This window comes from Chenopodium quinoa, unplaced genomic scaffold (genome assembly GCF_001683475.1).
Source record: "Chenopodium quinoa cultivar QQ74 unplaced genomic scaffold, ASM168347v1, whole genome shotgun sequence".
Taxonomy (NCBI): domain Eukaryota; kingdom Viridiplantae; phylum Streptophyta; class Magnoliopsida; order Caryophyllales; family Amaranthaceae; genus Chenopodium; species Chenopodium quinoa.
Window position 1 is genome coordinate 1,537,710 of NW_018745684.1, and position 21,373 is coordinate 1,559,082.

General features: G+C 38.0%; 3 protein-coding genes across 4 annotated transcripts; all 3 read right to left on the reverse strand.

The window, feature by feature from the left end:
• Positions 1 to 5: 5 nt before the first annotated feature.
• Positions 6 to 2,747, reverse strand: LOC110717429 (heavy metal-associated isoprenylated plant protein 23-like). Its single transcript, XM_021896127.1, has 2 exons — positions 593 to 2,747; positions 6 to 441 (listed from the first exon to the last, which is right to left on the reverse strand). The coding sequence occupies exons 1-2, from the start codon at positions 750 to 752 to the stop codon at positions 134 to 136; spliced, it is 468 nt and encodes a 155-aa protein (XP_021751819.1). The 5' UTR covers positions 753 to 2,747; the 3' UTR covers positions 6 to 133.
• A 95-nt stretch (positions 2,748 to 2,842) lies between these two features.
• LOC110717428 (aspartic proteinase-like protein 1) lies at positions 2,843 to 9,387 on the reverse strand. Of its 2 annotated transcripts, none has more exons than XM_021896125.1 (10): positions 8,788 to 9,383; positions 7,384 to 7,522; positions 6,428 to 6,663; positions 6,063 to 6,293; positions 5,804 to 5,945; positions 5,658 to 5,728; positions 5,465 to 5,564; positions 4,008 to 4,068; positions 3,841 to 3,912; positions 2,843 to 3,386 (listed from the first exon to the last, which is right to left on the reverse strand). In XM_021896125.1, exons 1-10 carry the CDS (start codon positions 9,066 to 9,068, stop codon positions 3,112 to 3,114), a joined length of 1,608 nt encoding a protein of 535 aa, XP_021751817.1. In that variant the 5' UTR covers positions 9,069 to 9,383; the 3' UTR covers positions 2,843 to 3,111. The 2 variants fall into 2 exon arrangements, with proteins under 2 accessions (XP_021751817.1, XP_021751818.1); XM_021896126.1 differs by having other exon boundaries at positions 3,259 to 3,386; positions 4,004 to 4,068; positions 8,788 to 9,387.
• Positions 9,388 to 9,904: 517 nt separating this feature from the next.
• On the reverse strand, positions 9,905 to 20,414 carry LOC110718180 (protein CELLULOSE SYNTHASE INTERACTIVE 1-like). Its single transcript, XM_021896989.1, has 8 exons — positions 19,881 to 20,414; positions 19,254 to 19,412; positions 18,324 to 18,397; positions 14,632 to 17,680; positions 11,814 to 14,358; positions 10,920 to 11,374; positions 10,503 to 10,619; positions 9,905 to 10,414 (listed from the first exon to the last, which is right to left on the reverse strand). Exons 3-8 carry the CDS (start codon positions 18,386 to 18,388, stop codon positions 10,274 to 10,276), a joined length of 6,372 nt encoding a protein of 2,123 aa, XP_021752681.1. The 5' UTR covers positions 18,389 to 18,397; positions 19,254 to 19,412; positions 19,881 to 20,414; the 3' UTR covers positions 9,905 to 10,273.
• Positions 20,415 to 21,373: the final 959 nt, after the last annotated feature.

Sequence of the window (21,373 nt, forward strand, 5' to 3'; positions counted from 1 at the left end):
AAGGATTATCACGAAAACTGGTGTACGAAGTATATTAGTTATCAGAAGTTAGTACGGGAAATTTTACACAGCATATCCAAAGTGTAACAAACGAAGATCAAACTATCAAAATTGGAAAAATTACAGAATTGATCTACATGATAGAGCAAGCATTTGGGTTATCATCGCTGAACATGGTCATAAGAGGGTCCTGATCATATAGCGAGACTGTAGCATTTTTTGGGTTTTCGACGAATTCCACCTTTCTGACATGGCCAGGAGGAGCTTTCTTATCATAAGCAACCGAGGCATAAGGCTGAGACACTAGATTGTAAGGCACATATGGCCATATTTCTGCCTTCTTCCCTGTTGATTTTGCCTTCTTCAATACCTTATTTGCCTCCACATACCCTGTAACTGTCACCTTCTGCTGCTTCCTGTTGATCTCCACTGACTTCACTCCTGCAAAAAGAATTATATTTCGCAAATATCAGAATTTGGCAACAAACTGAATCCATTTAACTAACACCGATAACAAAACCTTACACGAAACAAGAATATGAATTACTAACTCTAGCAAAATTTAGCAAAAGGCCAGGAAGAAGAAATTTACCAGATAGTGAAGACAAAGCTTTCTTGACTTTAAGCTCACATCCATCACAGTCCATTCTAACTTTGAGCTCCACAGTTTGAAACTGCTTCCTCTTCTTCTTGTGCATATGACCACCACCCATCATTTCTGAAAAATACTCCAATGTACCTCCAACTCCCATACTTCTAAATTTTCTTTTACGAGCTAATGTAAATACAATCCCAGAAACCCTTCTAACCAGAGTTTTATCGTTTTATCAACCCCCTCAAACTATCGCCTTAGAGAAGTCTTTTTGCAACAAAGGATTTGCAAAATGAATGCACACAAAAAGTATTAATCTTGTATTGTAACTGAAACGTTTTCTCCAAGAAATATGATGTATTATGTTGTATATGTTTGTAAGATGATCAAATCATATGTATAATGAGAGGGAGGCAGGTGAATTTTTATAGCTAAAATGACATGGGAGAGACTTTGTAGGAAACTTCTCTCCAACAAACTAGATTCCTTTCTTTGCCTCGTAGAAATCTCAGTTTCATAACAAATACGAGTATGTACCAACTAAACTATAGTATAAAATAAACTATAAATTGGACTGCTTTTAAGTTATAAAAATAAAGAAACTGTGATCTAATTTCTTTCCCTTTTTGCTACAATGTGTAATGTAGAAACTTTACCTTTTATCTCTGTTCTTTCTTCACTAGCTTTCTTCTAACGGCTTTTTTTAGACAGGATTGTGGGCGGTTCGAAAGTTCAAACACATGAACTGTTTAAAAAACAGGGTTACGGACAGCAAAAGGTGATCAAAGATTAATCAGTCACATTATTATAAGAGATACTTATAAAATATAAGTGCACTACAGTACAGGTAGTATTGTGGTTTGATTACTTTGTACCGAAGAAACAGATACTTGTAGAAAATAGAGAAAGTTTGGAAGATTTATGTATTCATCCCCAAACCTATCCCCATCGTTAGAAGGTATAAACTCTAACCACTATACTTGATCCGACTAGCATACAACCAAAAACCATACCCAATCCCCCATTAGAATACCTATTAATCTATTATCCACTTATATTCACCTTGCCCCACTACTTACCTCTAATACCCAATCCACGCATCTCACGATCTACCACCAGCACCTAATTAGTTTAAACTTTTGATTAAGTTGTTTGACACTAGATTTCACTTTATGCATAATAATGTAATTCTTAAATGCTTAAGGAAAAAAAAATTAAAAAAAATAAAAAACCTAAATCAAACAAGTTTTTTCAAGAAATAAAAACTAATCATTGTATATTTATAGGTAAAATCTTGAATTCTCGATCAATACATACTATGTACACATTTCACGTTCATACCGACTTTACTACTATCAAAATTGGAAACTCCTAACCATACCCGTCCTAATCGGGAATTCACCCAATCCCCCCACCCCCTACCTTCCCTAAGTAGTAAGTTCACTAAAAGTAGCATCCATTAGACCATTACCTTTCTTCATTTTACACTTTGCTTAAGACATTAGAACTTTATCAAAATAGCTTACTACAAATTATAAATCTAAGACAAAAAGGACAAAAATTTAGTAGACATAATTAATTTAAGTTGGAAATTATTCAATCAAACAGAATAACTAATCAATTTAAAAAGGTGAAGCTGGTCAGCTGGTGGAAAATACAGATCACAAAGCAAATATTGAAATGTAGGTATGAATGAACCTAAAACATTGAGAAGGTGATGCGAAAATAAGATGTTGTCACGTAGTCACGTTTAAAAACGCGGAACATCGTTAAATACATACATTTTGACACGTGTTAAGCATCCAACGGTTCAGATCACAAAGATCATCAGAAGCTGGCTACCATCATCTTTAGGTTGTCTTCTAATTGGTTGATTGATCAACACGTCACAGGTGGGGGTGGGTCCATATCCTTAACAATTAAGGTAAGGTGTAATTATCATGTAAATATCTTAGGCAGGCCACCCTTAATAGCTTTTCAGTAAAATGAGAATAACATTAATGTTTATACTTGATATAAATTATACAGAGTAATTAGCTTCTTGTGATCTCATACTTCGACATACACCAAATAGTGTCTTCATGTAGCTGGGAATTACATCCTGTTTTATCGACAATTATAAGTAAGCGATGTTTTATCACCTAAAAAAAACTCGTGTAGATAAGGAACTTAGGAAATGTCAGAATAGATCAGTAATACGAAGTAACACTCCTACAATGGACGCGATTTTTTAATTAAAAGTACCAGAAATTGAAGCTCCACAACCCACAGAAAAGGCTCATTATATACTCCATATGAAATCCCAAAGTTCTATGAATCGCAGTTGTATATAAGAGAACCGAGTAACATAGCTCCATCTAGAGAGAAAAAATACTAACTATATATACACGGCTTTAATCGAGAATTATGGAAGACCTAAGTGGGAGGAAGGGGGGATACAGGTATGCTACAGATCCAATGACTTATAGGGAAAAATGTAAAGGCATTGGATCGATATGATATAAGTGCAAGGATGGTATTTACATCAGGTCTAGAAAAAATACTGATTTGAAATACCATTGTAGATGAAAGGTCACAAACGAGGTAGCTAGTACAGAAAGCAGAATCCAAGATGAAAATGGTGGATGCATTGCTGAGGCAGCAGAGGCTTTGGGAGAAGTCCTGCCAGCAATAGCAGGAGACACGGCCTGTGCACCAGGAATGCTCTGTTGTTCATTACTAGGCAATGCATTAGGTGGTTTATCCCCTGCTGGTGGCATTGATGGCTTTCGGTTCTGATTGCTTAGATCTTGACCTACAGATATGCCACAGGCGTAATTAGATTATTTTTTTATTCTTATGCATTTCTTGACTTCAGCCAGTAGTAGCAAAGAATTCTAGCCAGCCACATTGAAAGTAGATTAATTTGAGCACGTAATAATTGATGCTTTACGCTTTGACACGGCCTTCTTTCCCGAAGAACTTGTTTGTGCATCACACAAGCAAGTTTATATACAAACACAGGTTGGCAATTCGTAGTATCATTAACAGAAACTTGTCAGGATAAACAAGAGCACCTATCAGCTTAAGATCATTCAAATCAACCTTCATTCAGACAGAAAGAACTTTAGAGGAGACGCGGGAAACAATAAATAGATGATTGAAGATTCCTTCACAAACCATAAAGAAACCAAATGCAAAACTCCATAGGGCCTCACCAACGCAGATTGCAAATTGAAGCATTAGACCTTCAAACTTTAAATACTTACAATCAGAATGAGACCAGCCAAGTTTCATGTTTTCCCTATCAAATACCATGCGATATCCTGTCATGAAGTTCTCTGCAAAATAATATTTTTATTCCAAATAAGAAACATTTACCTGTCAATGCATGTTAAAGTAATTATATGTAAAAATTAAACAGGCCCTCACTTACGGCCAATAATTGCAATATCTCCATCGGCACGTCCTACAGCTAGACAATATCCCACAATTCCCTGCAGCATAGCATCCCAATAACTTAGCAAGGCCACAGGTTCAGGAAAGTAGGAATATCAGATGCTTCAATTCATAGCTACAATATTCATACAATAACCTGAAAGATAATCATGGTTTCCGCTGATTTAATATCTTAGCAAGATTTACAAATCACATCAATGATATCCATCAACATTAAATATAATAGGAATTCACATAAATAGAACACGCTTCAATAGACTCTAATATAGCGAGTCCACTCTTCAACAAGGAGATAGCTTTGGATAATGGGTACTGATATTCTTATTAGAAAATAGCTTTACAATAAGACACAACCTAGAGCAGAGGTAGTATACAAATTAAAGAAAACGCAAGCATAGGGCAGGCTACTGAGAGTCTGAGACAATCAGGCCCACGTCGTAAATAAAAAGGCTTTGATGTTGAATTATGACAAGTTTGTTGGATTAACATTTCATCTCAGCTAACACGAAATTTGACAGGTTATTGAAAATCTACCAAACCAGACAAACTTATAAGCAATAAGCTACTGAGACCAATCAAGCCCATGTTGTAAAATAAAATTTAAAGGCTTTGATAATGAATTTTGATTAAGCTTGTTGGATTAGCGTTTCATCTCAGCCAATGCAAACTTTGACAAATTATTGAAAAAGTACCAAACCAATCAAACTTAATAGCAAAAAGCTAGCAAATCGTTTTAGCTAGCTGAATACCTTGTCTCTTTGACTCGATTCACGGTGTACTATTATTACTCCTCATACAGAATAGTAAATTTCCATTCTTTCTCAGATATTAATAAAAGCTACCTTAACCCAAGTCCTCATTATGCCCAAATGAAGGAGCTGAATGAAATTAGTCATTTCTTAGGTGGTTCATGTCAAATCATACAGATTTTTCAAAAGGAAGAAACAACAAAAATTCGAAGCTAAATTCAAGTTCATATGGATAGCTAATTATATTCACATAAACATGACACTTGAATCAATAAATTCGAGTGAAAACAAGCAAATTCAAAATCTATGCATATGCTTGCAGAATATTGAGAAAGAATCTTGGAAGACAGATAACAGATTTCCAGCAATGGAAACCAGAATCAACTCAGCTTCGAAACTAGGAACTTGGGAAAACTAGAAACAATCAGCAATTATTATATATTATATTATTATACAACACTCTGGTTCATTCACAAATGAGACACTAATCCCTAATACTTCGTTTAAAAATTTGATGTACACACCTTCACTCAGTATTAAACAGCTGCCAGCAGCGTAATTTTATCAGCTAGCTAGTAACTACAGAATGTAACTCAGCAGATATTATTCTGTTCTCCTTATTTTGAAGATCACAGATATTTTTAGGGGAGCAGGGAAGAAGGTGGGGAGATAATTAGATACCAACCTGATACCCATTGACAGTGTACATAGGATATTGGACAACAAAACTCTGGTTAGATGGCAACATCAGCTCCAGAGAAGGATAATTATGTAGATCATCTCCACTGTTTCAACAAGAATATTTTAGAGTGGTCAAATGTACAAAGAATAAACACAGCATCCAAGAAATGAATTATTAAGATTTCACAAAAAATAACCTTGACTTGTAACAATAATCCCATGGAGATCCATCATAATTCACTCTAGCAGCTTCAACTTCTTTATCAAACTGTCAGATATAGCATTGCTTCAGCACTGGATAAACTGAACTAGAATTCAACTATGAATGACAGACAATAAGTACCTCCTGAGTAACTTTTTTATACACATCATCTGGTAAATAAGTGAAAGAAAACCCACTATCAACAACAGCATGGAAACTTGTTTGTTTGAGACAAGTGCCCTTCCCAATACAGACAGAATCCACGCCAACAACATAAGTTGAACTGAATAGAAGGGAGCAGAGAGAAAGAGAGCCAGCACCAATGAACAAATTAGTATTAGTCCAACAAGATTCTGGTCTATTTAATAAGGGGGTAGTATATTAAGTATAAGAAACATACTACTTTCCATCTAAAGGCAAAAATGGAGTCCACTGATGGGTATTGAGTCCTTGGTCACCAAAATATATTCTCCCAGAAAAATTTTCATTAAAACACAATGAGAAAGTGTTTCTAATTAATCCAGATTTTGCAAGAAGACTTGGCACAGAAATGTCCCCAGGACCTAGACCCATCAGACCATCAGGAGCAATTCCCTCCTCCAGATAAACACCACTTTGCTTCTTACCACACCTGTACAAGATCAAACAACCCATAAAGATGGCGTTCAAATTTCCTGGACATAGCAGCAATTAACAAATATCTAGCAAGTTAAACGAAGTATTTAATAAGAAATATCAGACCCGAAATCAATTATCAGAGCATACCCAAATATAATTGAAGCTTTTATACTTGATGGGCTATTACTGCTAGATGAGAGATGTAATACATCCTCAACAAGCTGGCCCGAACTTGATGTATTTTCCGAAAAATATTGGACATTGTAAGGGCATGACTGAGTGGGACTTTTACAGTTTTCCTGCTGTGCGCATAACCGATGGCTGCAGGTCAGAAGCTTACTGGAATTTGAGCTATCTGGGTTGTACTCGTTGAGGTTCTTATCCTGCATAATAGATGCCCCCATAGACCAAGGAGCACCTGCCAATCAATCACTGGAAATAAGTGCTAACACTGTTCCAAGTATTAGCAGGTACTAATCGTACAAAGCACAGGTATAAATCGTATTACAGTAGCAAAATTTATAGAACAATAATTTTGCAAGTAAATAGAAGTGTTCAAATCAAGTCGGCAAGTCGCATACTCCTTAATCCTTATCAGCCTTTTCATTGGTAATGGTGTCAAATTCTTTCAGTTTCTCTTTCAAACACCGCCCTTCAGCTCTATTTACTCATTCTTTTCAATAGTATTCAGTTTAAGAAGATAATTCAAGCTTTTTTCACATGAGTCTCCCTTATCTCAACTTATTGAGCTTATTAGAAATAATTCAAACTTATTAGCCCTCACCTAAATTAATGAACTTATCACTAATTGCTTCTAGTGATAAAATGAACTTGGTAGCCCAAATATGAACTTACTAGTCTTTATGCGAACATAATTATTCTTTTTTAAACTTATATTTTCTAATGTGGAAAGAACATGAATTAAGATAAAGGAGATTATCTTTTGATATCAATATAATCTTTATTATAATGGCTTAAAACTTGTAAGATACTATACATAAAACCATTTCTAGAACTAATTTTTTTTTTTTTAAAAAAAAAGTAAATGAAGAAAATAAACAGAAAGAAATAAAATAATACGGGCAGAAAGAAAAAAAGCATACCAAACCGTCATAATGAGTAGCCGAGAGAGAAGCACATTGGACACAATCACATGGAACCCAAAGTAGATCACTACCAGCATCCAAGGCAACCATAAAAGATACATTTGGTGTTCCTATATCAATCCAAGCATAGTATAACCTGCAAATTTACCGCTCATAATTACAATAACAAACACCGGAAGCAAAAGCACATTAACTTGACTGCTGCAAACTTATGCAGAAATGTCCATTCATAACTCCTCTAAATGTGCTAATAACTGAATAATTGTCATATATACTATTTAAGACGTCCTAAATTAATCATATGCAATTTAATTTAGACTATTACACTACTTACACACTCCCCTCTAACCATCTATTGTGATTTATATGCGAGGAAAAGCATAGTCATGTAGGATTTCATTAGATTTGTCTCGATATATACTTTCAAGATACTAATGGAAATTGTGCTTTGGGAAGCTTTATCCCCCAAAGTTTCAATACACTACTAACAGAGGAGCTATAATGCTTCCTAATATATCCTTACTTGAATTTAACAATGGAAAAAATGTGGTAATATTTAAGGTTCTAAGCTTTCATTACAGTAATTATAGTGAAATAATGTAATGCCCTAAATTGTGATTGTTTGGGAACTTAAAACAATAAGAAATATTCTAGGAAGAATAACAGAGAGTGAAATAATGTAATGCCCTAAATTATCACATACTGACAATAGCTATCACATTACTTAAAATAGTAATGGTTAATGATTGTATGTTCTGAAATCATGAAAAAATAGTGTGGTAATGACTCAGTAAAGCTTTCTATGTCATATCCTCACTAATGTGGGGTTAAGCCAATGGGAAAATTACCTACGGCGGGAGAGGTAGTATAATGTTGTTCTGATTATAGAAGTTATATATACTACAAGGGCATCCCAGAATATATTCGATAAGGTGATAACTTTCTACAAAAGCCATAAAATAGTAAATGTGATTATGCCATTGTTAATTCCGGCAATTAGAATCCCCTCCGTCACTCTTTAATACGCCACAATCTTCCTACTGTATCTAGTCTTCTTCATACTGTATCTAATAAGTTCTATTAAGAATTCTCCCATACTGCTCTTACTGAGTACTATTCTAAGGATTTAATGCGTAGTATCATCATTAGATGCTTGTTCTCAGCAATTGTAAACATTCGAAGACTAACAAGTTATTTCAAGTCATTTACTCAAACACGACGACTAATAAGTAAATGTGGCATATTGCGGAACAGAGTGAGTACATATTACAGCACATAACCCATCAAGTAATCGTAAACTAATACACAAAATCCCTAAAAACAGAAATTTACATCTAATTAACTATAAATCAGACAAAATTAAAGCAGAAAATAACAATTATAGCATAGAAATTGACATACCAACCAAGTTCATTGCCAAAAGACTGAGCTTGACTACCCTGAGAAGGAAAAACCAACTGATGTTGATGACCGATTTTCATCTTCTGCCTTTGAAAATCACCGATCGACAACCTCTGATAATACTCTTTACTCTTAAATTCCGGCCACAATTTCTTACCGGAAAACCCTCGCAACTCGTCGGAAAATCGGTGCACTAATCTGGATGTATACATCATACTACTCTCTCTAATCATAATCAAAATCAACAACATCCATAACAATAGAGCTAATTTCTTCGCCATTTTCGGCGATTAATCGATGAACAAAGTTATTAATCTAGGGTTTTGCAGAGATCTGGAAATAAATCGAAGTGAAGAAGGAGAAGTGAGCAGAGTAGTGAGTGAGAAAGAGGAGTGATAAAAGGTGTGTTTAAAAAAAGAGGAGAGAGAAAACAAAAAAGAGGGGTTTACGCTAATTACGCTCCGTCATCCATGTGTATCGTAATTCCCAAGTCCAAATCACCTTTTTTAAATTTTGCTTTATTGTTTTGTTGGAGCTATTTAATTATGGAAAGGGTAAGCTAGGAATTGTCATTTTCCTTAGCACACATCACTATCATCTAGATTTTTTATTTATTTTTAGAAGCTATCATGTGATTGATATACTGTAACATCTGTATTTCTTGAATAACTTCCCTTAGCATATACTATAACATCTCCGTATGTCTGAAGTTGAGGTGGAGTAGTGATATCGCTCTCCAACTCGTATTTCTGAAGTTTAGGGATCAAAACTCAAGAGACTCGTTATGAGACTCGTTTGAGGAATTTTCTTTATCTCGCTTCCTCCGATAATACTCGTATATGGAGTTTTCTAGCATGTTTAAACTATTTTTAGAACAATGGAGTATTCACTCAAGACGACCTAAATTAAGATCTTACGAGATTCATGTTTACTTTTAATTGGATTAAAGTGTTACTGCTTTTATATTGGTATCTGTATCATTGTATTGTCTCAGATTAGAATTTTCGTGGAACCAGAATTTAGTGGAGCTTGGAAAACGTATGATGACCCTTGCTATCCTTTGGCAATTTTTAAGGTCATCCTTTGTCTGTCTGCATCGAAAATCATGTGGCGTGACTAACATAGAAAAGTAATCCACTAACAAAAACTGTTACATTATTAACGGTGTCTTTCAACTCAGTTTACAAAAGAATGCACGAATCAATGATTATAATGTCAAGAAACATGTATACTACAAACAAAACACAGGTATACTACAAATACAATCTCGACAATACTATGTACAAGACCACGACCAACACTATTTAAGGGCAAAAAGTTGATCGACAAAAGAATAAAAGTAGGAAGAAGGTATCTCACGCCTCAGGGATGAGCTAGTCCCAATATAGGTAAGTATTATATTCCCAGCCCTTACGCTGATGTAATATCATCATCTTTGTAGCTTGAGCAAAAAAAATATTTAATGAGGGGAATTTGGAGGATCCTGCTATTTGTTAGACCATTGGAATTCAATTTCCAAATTTCTTGAGGGACCGCTCTTGCTTTCAGGTAGTAGCGTATACTCCCCAGCTACTGCTCCCAGCATAACTACTCGATCAATCTGGATTGTCACCTTACCAAATGAACTCTGCAAAAGCAAGGAAATATTGAGGTAAGAAATAATACAATCATGGTTCAAATGATGTTGTTCAATCTCCTCTAAAATGCTCATTTACCTTTCCCACTTTACTCTTGTTTTTGCATGAAATGTGTAGTTTCTGGCCCTTTGGAGGACTCTCAAACGACCATACAAAGCTCTCATCCCATTCTGGGGCAGGACCGGTTGACACAACCTGTCAAAACAAGCAGGGTTTAGCTGATAGCAGAAGGAAAAAACACTTTGTCGGATTGTGATGAAACAAGCTACTCACATACATCCCATAAAATGACAAAGATATGTTGAAAAAATGCACAAACTAAAAGTACAAATGCAAGTTATATGATGATTTTGTGACCAATGTCGAGAGTAACCAGTCTCAAATGGATGTATGGAGTATTAAATAGCAAGCAGGTCAATGTCTTTATAAGCAAAACTATTGATTAAATATAGAAAAAGAAGAGAAGGTTTAGCAAATAACTAAGTTGAATCTTACCTTTGTCTGTCTGGGTGGAGTATTCCCTAATGTTAGCTTGCAAAATACACTAGGGTTTCCCACTGATTGCCTCATATTATTTCCACGCTTGATAATTACAGTAAGAGTTCCAGGCAAACACTGCAGCAGAAATTCAGCCTTCTCTTGGAAACGAGGAGGGCCAGATTGGATCAAATACTGCAGCAAAGGAATTGCATCTGCAGCAGCTATAGATTGAGCACGAGATACTTCTGCAGGGCATGCTGACCACGCTTGTCTTAAAAGAAATAGAGCATCTAAGGCAGCTTCTTGAGTTGCCTCTGAGCCTGTTTTGAGTGAGGTCACTAGATGTGGTATACTAAGGGTAGCAGGTTCAGTGGCTCTCAGACGTGGGAAGTTGCCAAAAAGTGCATTCAGGGCTTTCAAATACTCATCATTTACATTTCCAGAGGCCCATAAATCCTTTTCAACAGCAGCTGCAAGATCAAGAACTAGTCAAAAACAGAACTTTATAAATGGATAACCATCTAATGCTGATAATAGAAATTGCCATGGGAAAAGTTGACTTCACTCCTTTTTTCCCTCCACTCATTGCATCAGCAGAGTTTGGGACCACTAAGATTCTAAATTTAATTTTGAAGATTTCAAGGTGGACATGTTTAAAGCAAAGAAGGATCTATTAAAGGCAAAATGCCACAATGTAGTGGAGAGCAAACAAAAGGGAACTGCAGCAAGTATTTGACCATGTGCAGACAACAAGGTGACTAGGTTGCCCAACAAGGTGACTAGACAACAAGGTGGACATGTTTTCTCTATTCGACTTCAAGAAGATGAGAATGATAGTTGAAGACCGAGGTAACTCAATCATTTTAACAAAAGTACTAGCAACTTTTACCATGAGTTCAGGAAATTTACCAGTTATAGCCCTGACAGTTTCACTGGAAGCATACTCCTGGATTGTATTGTTGGAAAAGAGAAGCTTAATAAACATAGCTGCCTGAATTGAAGTTTCTGGATCACTGGAACCAATCAGATCAAGTATAACTTGAACTCCACCGGCTTCTGCAACTGCTCTTTTATTTGCTCGGCTGTATGTCACGAGATTCTGAAGGGCACAGATGGCTACCACTTTCATTTCCTCAGTGGGCTGATCTTCAAGTAAATTAACCAGGGCACGACAAGCTGAAACGGCATCAGCAGAACGGGCTAGAGTCTCATTCTGGAATAGATCACCCAAAGCCAGAGTTGCCAACAACCTTGCCTGCTGACCTTGTGTTTGAGGGTCTAAGAGATATTGAGACAAAGGTAAGATAGCAGATCGACCGGCTTTTGACTCCCTGATTTTTACATTATTCAGCAACACCTCAAGCAATCTTGCAGAAGTGTCCTCGCATTGATGGCATCTAAGAAGCTCTAACAGAGCTTCAATTGCACCACTTTCAGCCATGGCCTCAGCGCTGGTTGAATCATCACTCTCCAAAACCAGAAGAGCATTCAATGCTCCAATTACAGTACTTTCTGAACCAGAGTGAAGCAATCTTACAAGCACAGCAATGGGAACTTCCAAATAAAATTCTGAGCTGAATTGCAGAATACAAGATAAAACAGAGGCTGCAGATTCCCACAGAGCATGAGGAAGTGGTGGCTCAACTTGCAATATCACCTTGGACAGCTCAATAACACCACCCTCCTTTGCGATTTCATTTGGCCAAATAAGTGCAATACCAACGAGAGCCTTAATTGCTCTCTGCTGCAAAATGTGTATCCCAGATCCAAGAGCTTTTACAAGTGGACCAATAACTTGTTGTGTCAAGGAGTCCTTCTGCAGGTTCTCCTCCAACAACAAGTGGGATAAAAGTTCAGCAGCCAACTGTTGTACGGCCGGAACATTTGAGTCTAGTAATGGAATAACAGGTTCAATAGCCTGGTGAGTGGTTAAGGTGTGGTCAGCACGACACTGCGGATGTTCTAAAATATTAACAAGAACCTGTAAAGCACTGTGTTGCCCATCTGGGCCAAGGTCTGATCGTGACAGCAACATGAAAAGTGGCTCAACCACTTTAGCTGCCGACGGGCCTTTGGCAATTGTGGCATTATTTGTCAATATCCGGAGCAATTCAGCAAAAGCAGCAGAAAGAAAATTAGGTGCTTCATGGAGTATGTCGAGTATGCTTTCGATGACCCCAGCTTTCACCATTTCCGTCTTGCAAGAAGGTCTGTCTTTTCCCAACTTCACCAAAGCTCTTGAAACAGCCTCATGAAGCAAGTAATTCCTGCTATATAGAAGGCCAACAAGAGGAATGACTGCACCATGAGCTGAAACTAGTTCAGCCAACTGCTCGTCATCCAAGAGCTTATCCAAAGCATGAACAACTGAATGCTGGGCAGGGGTGAATTCTGTAACTAGAAGAGAGACCAATGGCTCAACACAACGTGCTGCAGCTACTGTAGACCTGATTCTTGTATTTGTGAAGAGAACAGAGCATAGCTCAGCAGCATCACCCTTCAACTCCATTGAACAATTTGATGACAGGATTTTGCAAAGAACATCCACTGCACTCATTTCAACATCAGCCACTCCTAGGGCTCTAGAAGGATTTTCACTTAACAGCCTGATCAGTGCTGCAATTGCAGCATGCTGTTCTCTCTCCGAGCCAGTACTTAAAACTTCCACCAATGGCTGCACAGCTTGTCTAGCTGTTTCTGCATTTCTTACATGGTCTGCAGAAAATAAGCTTTCCAGCGCTTTGGCTGCACTGTATCTAGCCGCCCTTCCACCCAAGCGCAAGACAGCTACAAGCTGCGTTACTGAACCAAATGCAGATTCATGCTTGCATATTTCAGCACTACTAAAGAGAATCCCCAACAAATCAGTAGCAGCTTCTTCAGTTGCATCTTGAGGACCAAGTGAAAGATATTTGGTCACTGCCTCAAGTGCTCCTGACTCTACCATCACCATCTTATTTGATGGACAGTCAAACGCAAGCTGGGTGAGAAGCCCAAGAGCAAGGAATGGTGCCCCTGGACGATCAGGAATTGGTTTAAGGAGATCCACAAGGGCAGGTATTGCTTTCCGAGACATAGCTCCAACTCTAATGTCATCAACTCTAAACAATCTTTCTAGCGTCACTTGATCAGGATAACGAACCAAAGAAAACTCCTCCGACAATTTCAAGAGAGTGTATATATCTTCGTCAGCACAGCCAAGTAAAGCAATAAGCCCGCCAGCTACACCAGAGTTTGCAACAGATAAGAGAGTTCCCCTGCTACCATTACAGACTAGACTGGCCAATGCTTGTGCTGCAAAATATCTGTGAGCTGGCTCTTCCGACCTCAACAAATTCGCAAGAACTGGAATGGATTTCATGGTTGCATTTGCTCGTATGATATCTCTATCTTGAAACAGTATCGCCAGCAATAAAGCATAGGTCCATATGCTACTATCTTCAATATAGTCAGTCTGCAACATATATAACAAATACATATCAAGGAAATATTTATGCAAATCCTCACCCAAAGAAAAGGGAAAAAATCAACATACAAATGAACATTTAATGATATATATATATATATATATATATATATATATATATATATATATATATATATATATATATATATATATATATATATATATATATATATATATATATATATATATATATTCAGCCCAACAGAAAACCAAATCTACCAGCACATGAAATCCCAATATTAAACTGAGTAAAAGCATTACCTGAGTATACAGTGAAATTTTCTCTGTGACAGCCTCAATTCCTCCAGCTTCCATTATAGCAAGTTTACTTTTCTCATCATGAGTAGCAAGTATAGACAACAACCACACAGCAATATTGGTACCACACATGACCTTTGTGGCAGGAGTGGCTTCTGCATCCCTTCCCTCTTCTGTAACCCACTGAATGCAAATGTACACTGCCTCCTGCTCATTATCCTCCTGATCTTCCAGTGAACTTTGAGAGGTAGTAACCACTTCCACCAGAGCCTGTATGAGATAAGTAGATAATTTCGAGTCATTCAGATCCTCCACTACTCTGTGATGATTAACTCTTGCTGCACAAGAAAGAAGTGCAGCACCCCCAACTGTAACAATTGTGTCCCTAGAACTAATAACTCTTCTAGCAATAGATTCAATACAACCAGAAGAACTACAAATTATCTCCCCTAGTGCAACTAACTGATCACGGCAAAGCCTAGATAATATCTCAATTGCTTTATCCTGTAATGCTGGAGCAGCATCAGCTATACATGAAACTATTGGAGTGATCCGGCTTGGAGACTCTGCTAGAATTGCCCATGCTGGTCGGACTTTTCCACCTGGAACTCCAGCTCTTGACAGATATGCAAGGGCATCCAAGGCTTCTGATGTGGCAAGGGAGCCATCCTTGGCTAACTCCAAGAAAGAAACTAAACACAGAACAGTACCAACACGATTCACACAGTCACATAGAGCATCATCAATCAGACGTTTATGCAGAAGACGAGCAACAGCAGCTGCTGCATGAGTTTTGCCAGAAAGTGTACCCTCCCGCAAAACCCTTGTAGCAGGTAATATAATTTCTTCAGGTACCACTCTTTCTGAAAGTTCATCATCCAATAGGAGATTTGCAAGTGCACATGTTGCCTGCTCAGCAACTTCAAGAACAGAAGAACTTGCAAGAACAAGTAGCCGAGGCAAAACATCTCTAGCAACAGAACCGATTTCAGAGTTTTCCCTTACTGACAGAAATATAGCAGCAAGACAACAAGAGGTAGCAACTATAATCTTCTCTGATTCTGAATTCAGGAGCTTCGTTACTGACCAGAGAGTCTTAACTGCAATACTGCTCTCACGTAAATCTTTCCTAAGATGAAATATTCCAGCAAGAGTGGAGGCAGACTTTGCCTGGGTTTCTTCTTTTGCAGAACCCAATATTTTAACCATAGTCTCAATAGCATCATTGGCAGCACTACCATCCCGTAGAATATCATTAAGAGGTACCACAGACAGCATACTTTTCAAAGCATCCAGAACATAAATTTTAGATTCAGGAAGATCGCTGGTTAAAAGTGCAGTGAGTTGGCTGATGGTAGAAGTATCAGATTTGTGGATTAGATGATGCAATGTTTTGGCTGCAATCTCCTTCCCATTTGAGCTCCCATTCTTCAATAACCACAGCAGAGCAGGAACAGCATCAGCACTTTCAACACATGCTCGTATATCTTCACTATGATTACACAGGTTTCCCAATATAGTTGCAGAGTCTTCTTTGGCTTTTGCAGAACCAGTCTCCAGAATCTGAACCAGCGGAGGTATTCCACCAGCCGCGGTAATAGCCCATTTGCTCTCATCATTCTCATTTGAAAGAAGGGAAAGCAATGCAACAGCACATTCTTGTTGCTGCTCTGACGACAATCCAAGAAGGGATATTAGTAGCTGGACACCATCACGCCCTTGAAGTGCATGCCAGAGATTACCTTCATTATCACAAATCTTCAACAGCGATTTTACCAGCTCATCCTGAGCCTCATTTGAAGCCATTGTGATCAAACCAACCAACAACCGCTTAGCATCTGCATTTGCAAGTTTTCTTGAAAGTACAGAATTCCCATACAAACTGGCAAGTGCCTCAATGGTGCGCTCTTGGATGAGAAATGGTAAGTTAGGTTTAAACTGCTTAATCAATGTCTGTTCAACAGTTTGAGGGTCTGAAACTTTCGTAGATTCAGCTTCCTGATCATATATCATAAGAGCCGAAGCCAAAGCTCCTAAAGTATCAGCGACCTGTGATGGTGAAGTGCAAGATTCAAGGCTTTTTCCAAGGCTGGATATGACAGAAGACAACCCACCTGATATGTTCGCCAGAGCACACATCGCATTTTCCTGCAATGCTTGGGCATGCTCCCCTTGCATAAATTCTTTTGAGGGAGCAATGGTAGCATTTATGAGAGCTGGTATGCCATTATTGTTAGCTATCTCTTTCCTTGCCTCCTTACTCTGAGCAGAAAGAGATTTTAGAGCACCCGCAGCTTCTGCTCTGACAGCTGCTTCATTACCAGATTTTAACAACTTCAGGAGTTGTTTGACTGCCTCGCCAGCCAATACAGTAGAGCAGATAGATGCATCCTCCATCATCATACAAGCAAGAAGAAAGCACACGTTTGCTTGAGTACCAGGCTGTCCAGTTGTCAGCAATTTCACAAGTATATCCACTCCTCCAGCTCGGACTGTTGCTGACCAAAATCCCTCTGTGCTTCCACAAAGATTTTTCAAAGCTCCAGTCAGTAATTCTTCAACCAATTTCCCAGCTTCCAGCCCTCGCTCTAGCTGTCCCCATAGCACTGGTACAACACCTTCGGTGGAGAAAATTTTCGAACCAACATGATCCCTCGCATCTCCTTGAGAGACTGCATATAAGGTCTTTGCAGCAGCAACCTGACCATCAGAGGAGCTGGACCTAAGAAGCCCAAGCAGAGGAGGTATGCAACCACCTAGCAAAACTTTCACCCTCAGTTCATTCTCCTTGCAGAGAGACCCTAATACACGAGCAGCTTGTATTTTGACCACTAGCGACCCTGACCTCAAAAGAGAAACAAGCACTGGGACTGCCTGTGAGTGAGATCCAACAGCACTCAGTGCATTTTCCCGTGTTTCAATGAGTTCCAGCAACTGCCTTAAAGAAAACTCTTTCTCTTGAAACGAGGAAGAATTCTGCCTCAACTGCTCAATGCATTGGGCAACACTTGCTAGTGTCCCATCTGGATCCTCCATACTGGTTGTACGGTCTCTACACATTGAAATCAAAGGACAAAATATCAAAATCCCAGTTATTAGTGCCATCAAATGCAAGAACTTTAAATATTTTACTTGTTCAATTTTTTTTCAATCACTAAACGCTTTTCTGATAGTTCAAAGACACTACTGATACATAAACCAAGGAGAAGGGATGACAAACGGCTAATGTCAGCAGTTCTAACCCAAATTAAACATTTGAGAGGAAGCCATCAAAACTACAGAAAAAGAAAAGTGATGCTCTCAGACAAAGGAACACTACTTAAACTTCTCTAGTCAGTTCAACTACTAGAAACAGGAGTTTAGCCAATTATTCCTCTGTATATCTCATATGACACTAAATGAATAATATACATTGTTTTGTACACCACAGTATACTTGTATCCATGGTAGTGAAAGATTTATTATTTCACTTCATCACAAAATCTTGCTTACAAATTCCATTTACAATGAGATAATATGACATTTAGGTATTTCACTCAAGCAAGTGAAATTTAGTTTATAACATGAGCATACGGCAAGACACAGGATCTTATATCTAAGAAAGTGCATGTTTTAAAGTGGAAAATTCTTTACCCTTGATCCCTTCCTACTAAATGAACAAGTCCAACATAATAAACAAAATTGAAGCTACTAACCTCAATCCCATTTTTGTAACCGATCGTGGGGATGAAGGTTCTGAATTTTGGAGTTTTCCATCCATATTTCTTTCCTGCATAAATCAAAAGATTTAGTAGCAATGGAAATTAGAAACAATAAAAGGGGTACTTTCTCTGTAAAGTAAAACAACAGAGTTGATGACATAACTAGACAAAATTAACTAACTTAAATTGTTGTACAAGTTTAGAAAGATAGACACAGGGAAACAATGAATAGGTTTCAACGCCTATGACCTCAAGATCACATATCCCACTATGTCATGTTTGTCATCTGTCATGAGTTCATATGATGTCAAACTGTCAGCTTGAAGTAGTAACTTTCAAAAATACAATTACTACTACACTCAACTATTTCTACATTATCAATGTCGGCAGCAACCGAATTTCATGCTTAAATCTTTCTTACAAAATTACACTCCTAAAAAGATGTACCCAAATCATAAGGCCAATTATTCTGTCCAAAACTCCATTTATAGAGCCAGGATCACTTGTGTCAGAAACAGAATTGTGTAAAATAGAAATCTAGCCTGCCTCAAAAATAAAAGGTATATGCAGCCAAGATCAATAGTTAACTTGATGTAGCATAACAATCGCCAGCATATCGAAGCATAATTGTTAATGTTACCCAAGAACAAAAGGCTCCAATCATATTAAAGATAGCGTGAGTTTTATAGCACCATATCGAAGCATAACCCTTGTTGCTAGAAATCAAATTATGCAGACCAGTAATGCAGCCATAAAAAACAGCCGCGAAAAGTGAGAGTTCACAACACTGACAAGTGCCACAATGGACTTAATTGTGCACCCATGCATAACAAACTAGAAGTCATAACAGATCTGCAAATAAACTTCTTATTTTCACTGCCATCGGCATTTCAGTCCAAAATACAGATATAGTTGGAGCATTACCAGATCATTGGCAGCATGGCCATTGCCATTGCTGCCAGCAAACCTCCAAGCGGTCGCAGCCGCCAGCTTGACAGGCTTTATAAAAAATTACAGAGATGCAGATATTAGCTTCAGTTGTCTCTCTCCAGATGCAGAATCTGCTTTTAATCTAGAAGCATCCTGTATAGACCAGCAACATAAAATAATTCAGTAAGTAAACTCCAGTAACATCATCATCACTCAAACAGTATCAATTCCAGATCCTATTCGTTCACATTAACTTTTAAGTATTTCCACTACTTCGCCGATCAAATTAAACAAAAAAATTCACAAATTAAACCAAATCAATAAAAGCGAAGCAAAATTCAACAGAAAATCAAACGAACTAACGCAAATCTGAATCAAAAGCAAGTAGATCGAGTAAAACGAGCCGCATTTCGCATCAAAATCATGCAAATTAATCACTAAAATCAAATTCAATTATTAAATTATGCAAAAACGCAGTAACAAAATCAAAATCAATACAAGTATAATCAAATGCATAATCAAACAAACAAAATCAATAACAAATTGAATAAAAATAAGCAGATCAGAAGAAATTACAAGGAAATGAATTGAATTGAATGCAGAAAAGTAAAAAAAAAAAACCTGGAGAGAGAGTGAGAAAATGAGGAAGTAGCAAAATGAAGCATCCACTAGTAATAATGAAAACTTTGTTGCGTAACAAACAAGGGAAACCAAATTAGCAGAGGTTTTAGAGAGAGAAAGTGTAAGTGGGGGCTGGGAAAAAAGAGGAGAGAGAAAGAGAGATTCGGAAATTAGAGAAAATTCATTGGAGTTAAATTATAAAAGTTTTAAGGGGGGGTGTAGTTGAAGAAACACACATGCATACGAGTGGGAGAAAAGACTACTGACAGAGAAGCTTGAGCTTTCAGTTTTACAGAAACGCCACCGACACATCCGAATGTCTGCAATTTTTTTTATTTTTTTCTATGATTAATTATTTTTCCTATAATTTGGTTTTGGTTTTTCCTACTGTTTTTGTTTTTTTTTTTAATTATTTTAATATTGAAGTACTTACGGAGTAATTACTTATCGGTCTGTAAATTGTTTTACCACTTTAGCGTAGATTATTGTTTAGATGTAAGATTGTCCTATGGCAACTGTTTGGGTCCAATTTAGTCCAATTGGGCCTAGTCATTAAATGATCCAATTAAAAACCCAAGGTCAAGGTTCACCTCTCCAATTGTGCTAAAGTCAAGATCAGTCCACAAGGCAAGTCAATTGGGCTAAGACCCAACTTCTCCATATATGCAAAGGTATAAAAGCCATCAATATTACATTTGTACATTCATTCAGACAGAGCCTCAAGCAATTTATTCTCTTGCATAGCATTCTCTTTCTACACACTGTACTGACTTTAGCATCGGAGGGGCCTCCCTCGGCAACACCCCCGAGGCTAGTTTACGTGTGTTCGCTGTGCAGGAAACTTTCGGCCCAACATCACTTGGACCGAATCCAGTCTTCTCCACTTCATCGGACCCTCGACAAGGTCCCATTGTTTTCACCCTAAACAATTTGGCGCCGTCTGTGGGGAGGACTTTCAAAAATCTTTAAGCCAAATTTCTAACCAAAATCATCTTGCAATTATCTTAGTAGCAATGGCTAAGAACCGCAAAAGCAAAAGCCTCCGTCAAGGAGCAGGCGAAAAGCCTAAAACCCCTACACCATCACCCTCACCGGACCGGAACTCTCCCAAGGGTGCCAGCTCGGGGGGAGGATCATACAGGGAGGATTCCCTTTCTCCCGTAATTCACAACTCTCATCATAGGCCGAGTCCCTCTCGGTCTAGCAGGGGTCAGTCCGATCATAGGACCCATTCAGTGCTCCAAAGCTAACCATCGACCGTCCGCTCTCATTCCCACACTCAGCCGAGGACCCCTTTGACGGGGCCCAGCTCGGAGGAGGTGGCGAGAGCGCTGGCAGTGCTCATGGAGGCAATGAGGGCACAAAATATGCCGCCACCTCGCGATCGAACTCCTCCGCATACCCGGCATCAGCGGAGGAAGCTAGACCATGATGGTGGGAAACTTCCTTCCTTCCGGGAACTGGAAGAGTAGGAAGAGGATACCTGGAAAACT

Excerpts from the sequence above, each read along its gene's own strand:
- LOC110718180 (XM_021896989.1), bottom strand. The coding sequence starts at position 18,388 with ATGGATGGAAAACTCCAAAATTCAGAACCTTCATCCCCACGATCGGTT. Across the intron at positions 14,359-14,631 it reads AAATTTCACTGTATACTCAG|ACTGACTATATTGAAGATAG; the intron begins GTAATGCTTTTA and ends TATATGTTGCAG. Across the intron at positions 10,415-10,502 it reads ACAAGAGTAAAGTGGGAAAG|AGTTCATTTGGTAAGGTGAC; the intron begins GTAAATGAGCAT and ends TTGCTTTTGCAG.
- LOC110717428 (XM_021896125.1), bottom strand. The coding sequence starts at position 9,068 with ATGGCGAAGAAATTAGCTCTATTGTTATGGATGTTGTTGATTTTGATT. Across the intron at positions 5,729-5,803 it reads ATAAAAAAGTTACTCAGGAG|TTTGATAAAGAAGTTGAAGC; the intron begins GTACTTATTGTC and ends TATATCTGACAG. Across the intron at positions 3,387-3,840 it reads TGGCTGGTCTCATTCTGATT|GTCAAGATCTAAGCAATCAG; the intron begins GTAAGTATTTAA and ends GCATATCTGTAG.
- LOC110717429 (XM_021896127.1), bottom strand. The coding sequence starts at position 752 with ATGGGAGTTGGAGGTACATTGGAGTATTTTTCAGAAATGATGGGTGGT. Across the intron at positions 442-592 it reads AGCTTTGTCTTCACTATCTG|GAGTGAAGTCAGTGGAGATC; the intron begins GTAAATTTCTTC and ends TTCTTTTTGCAG.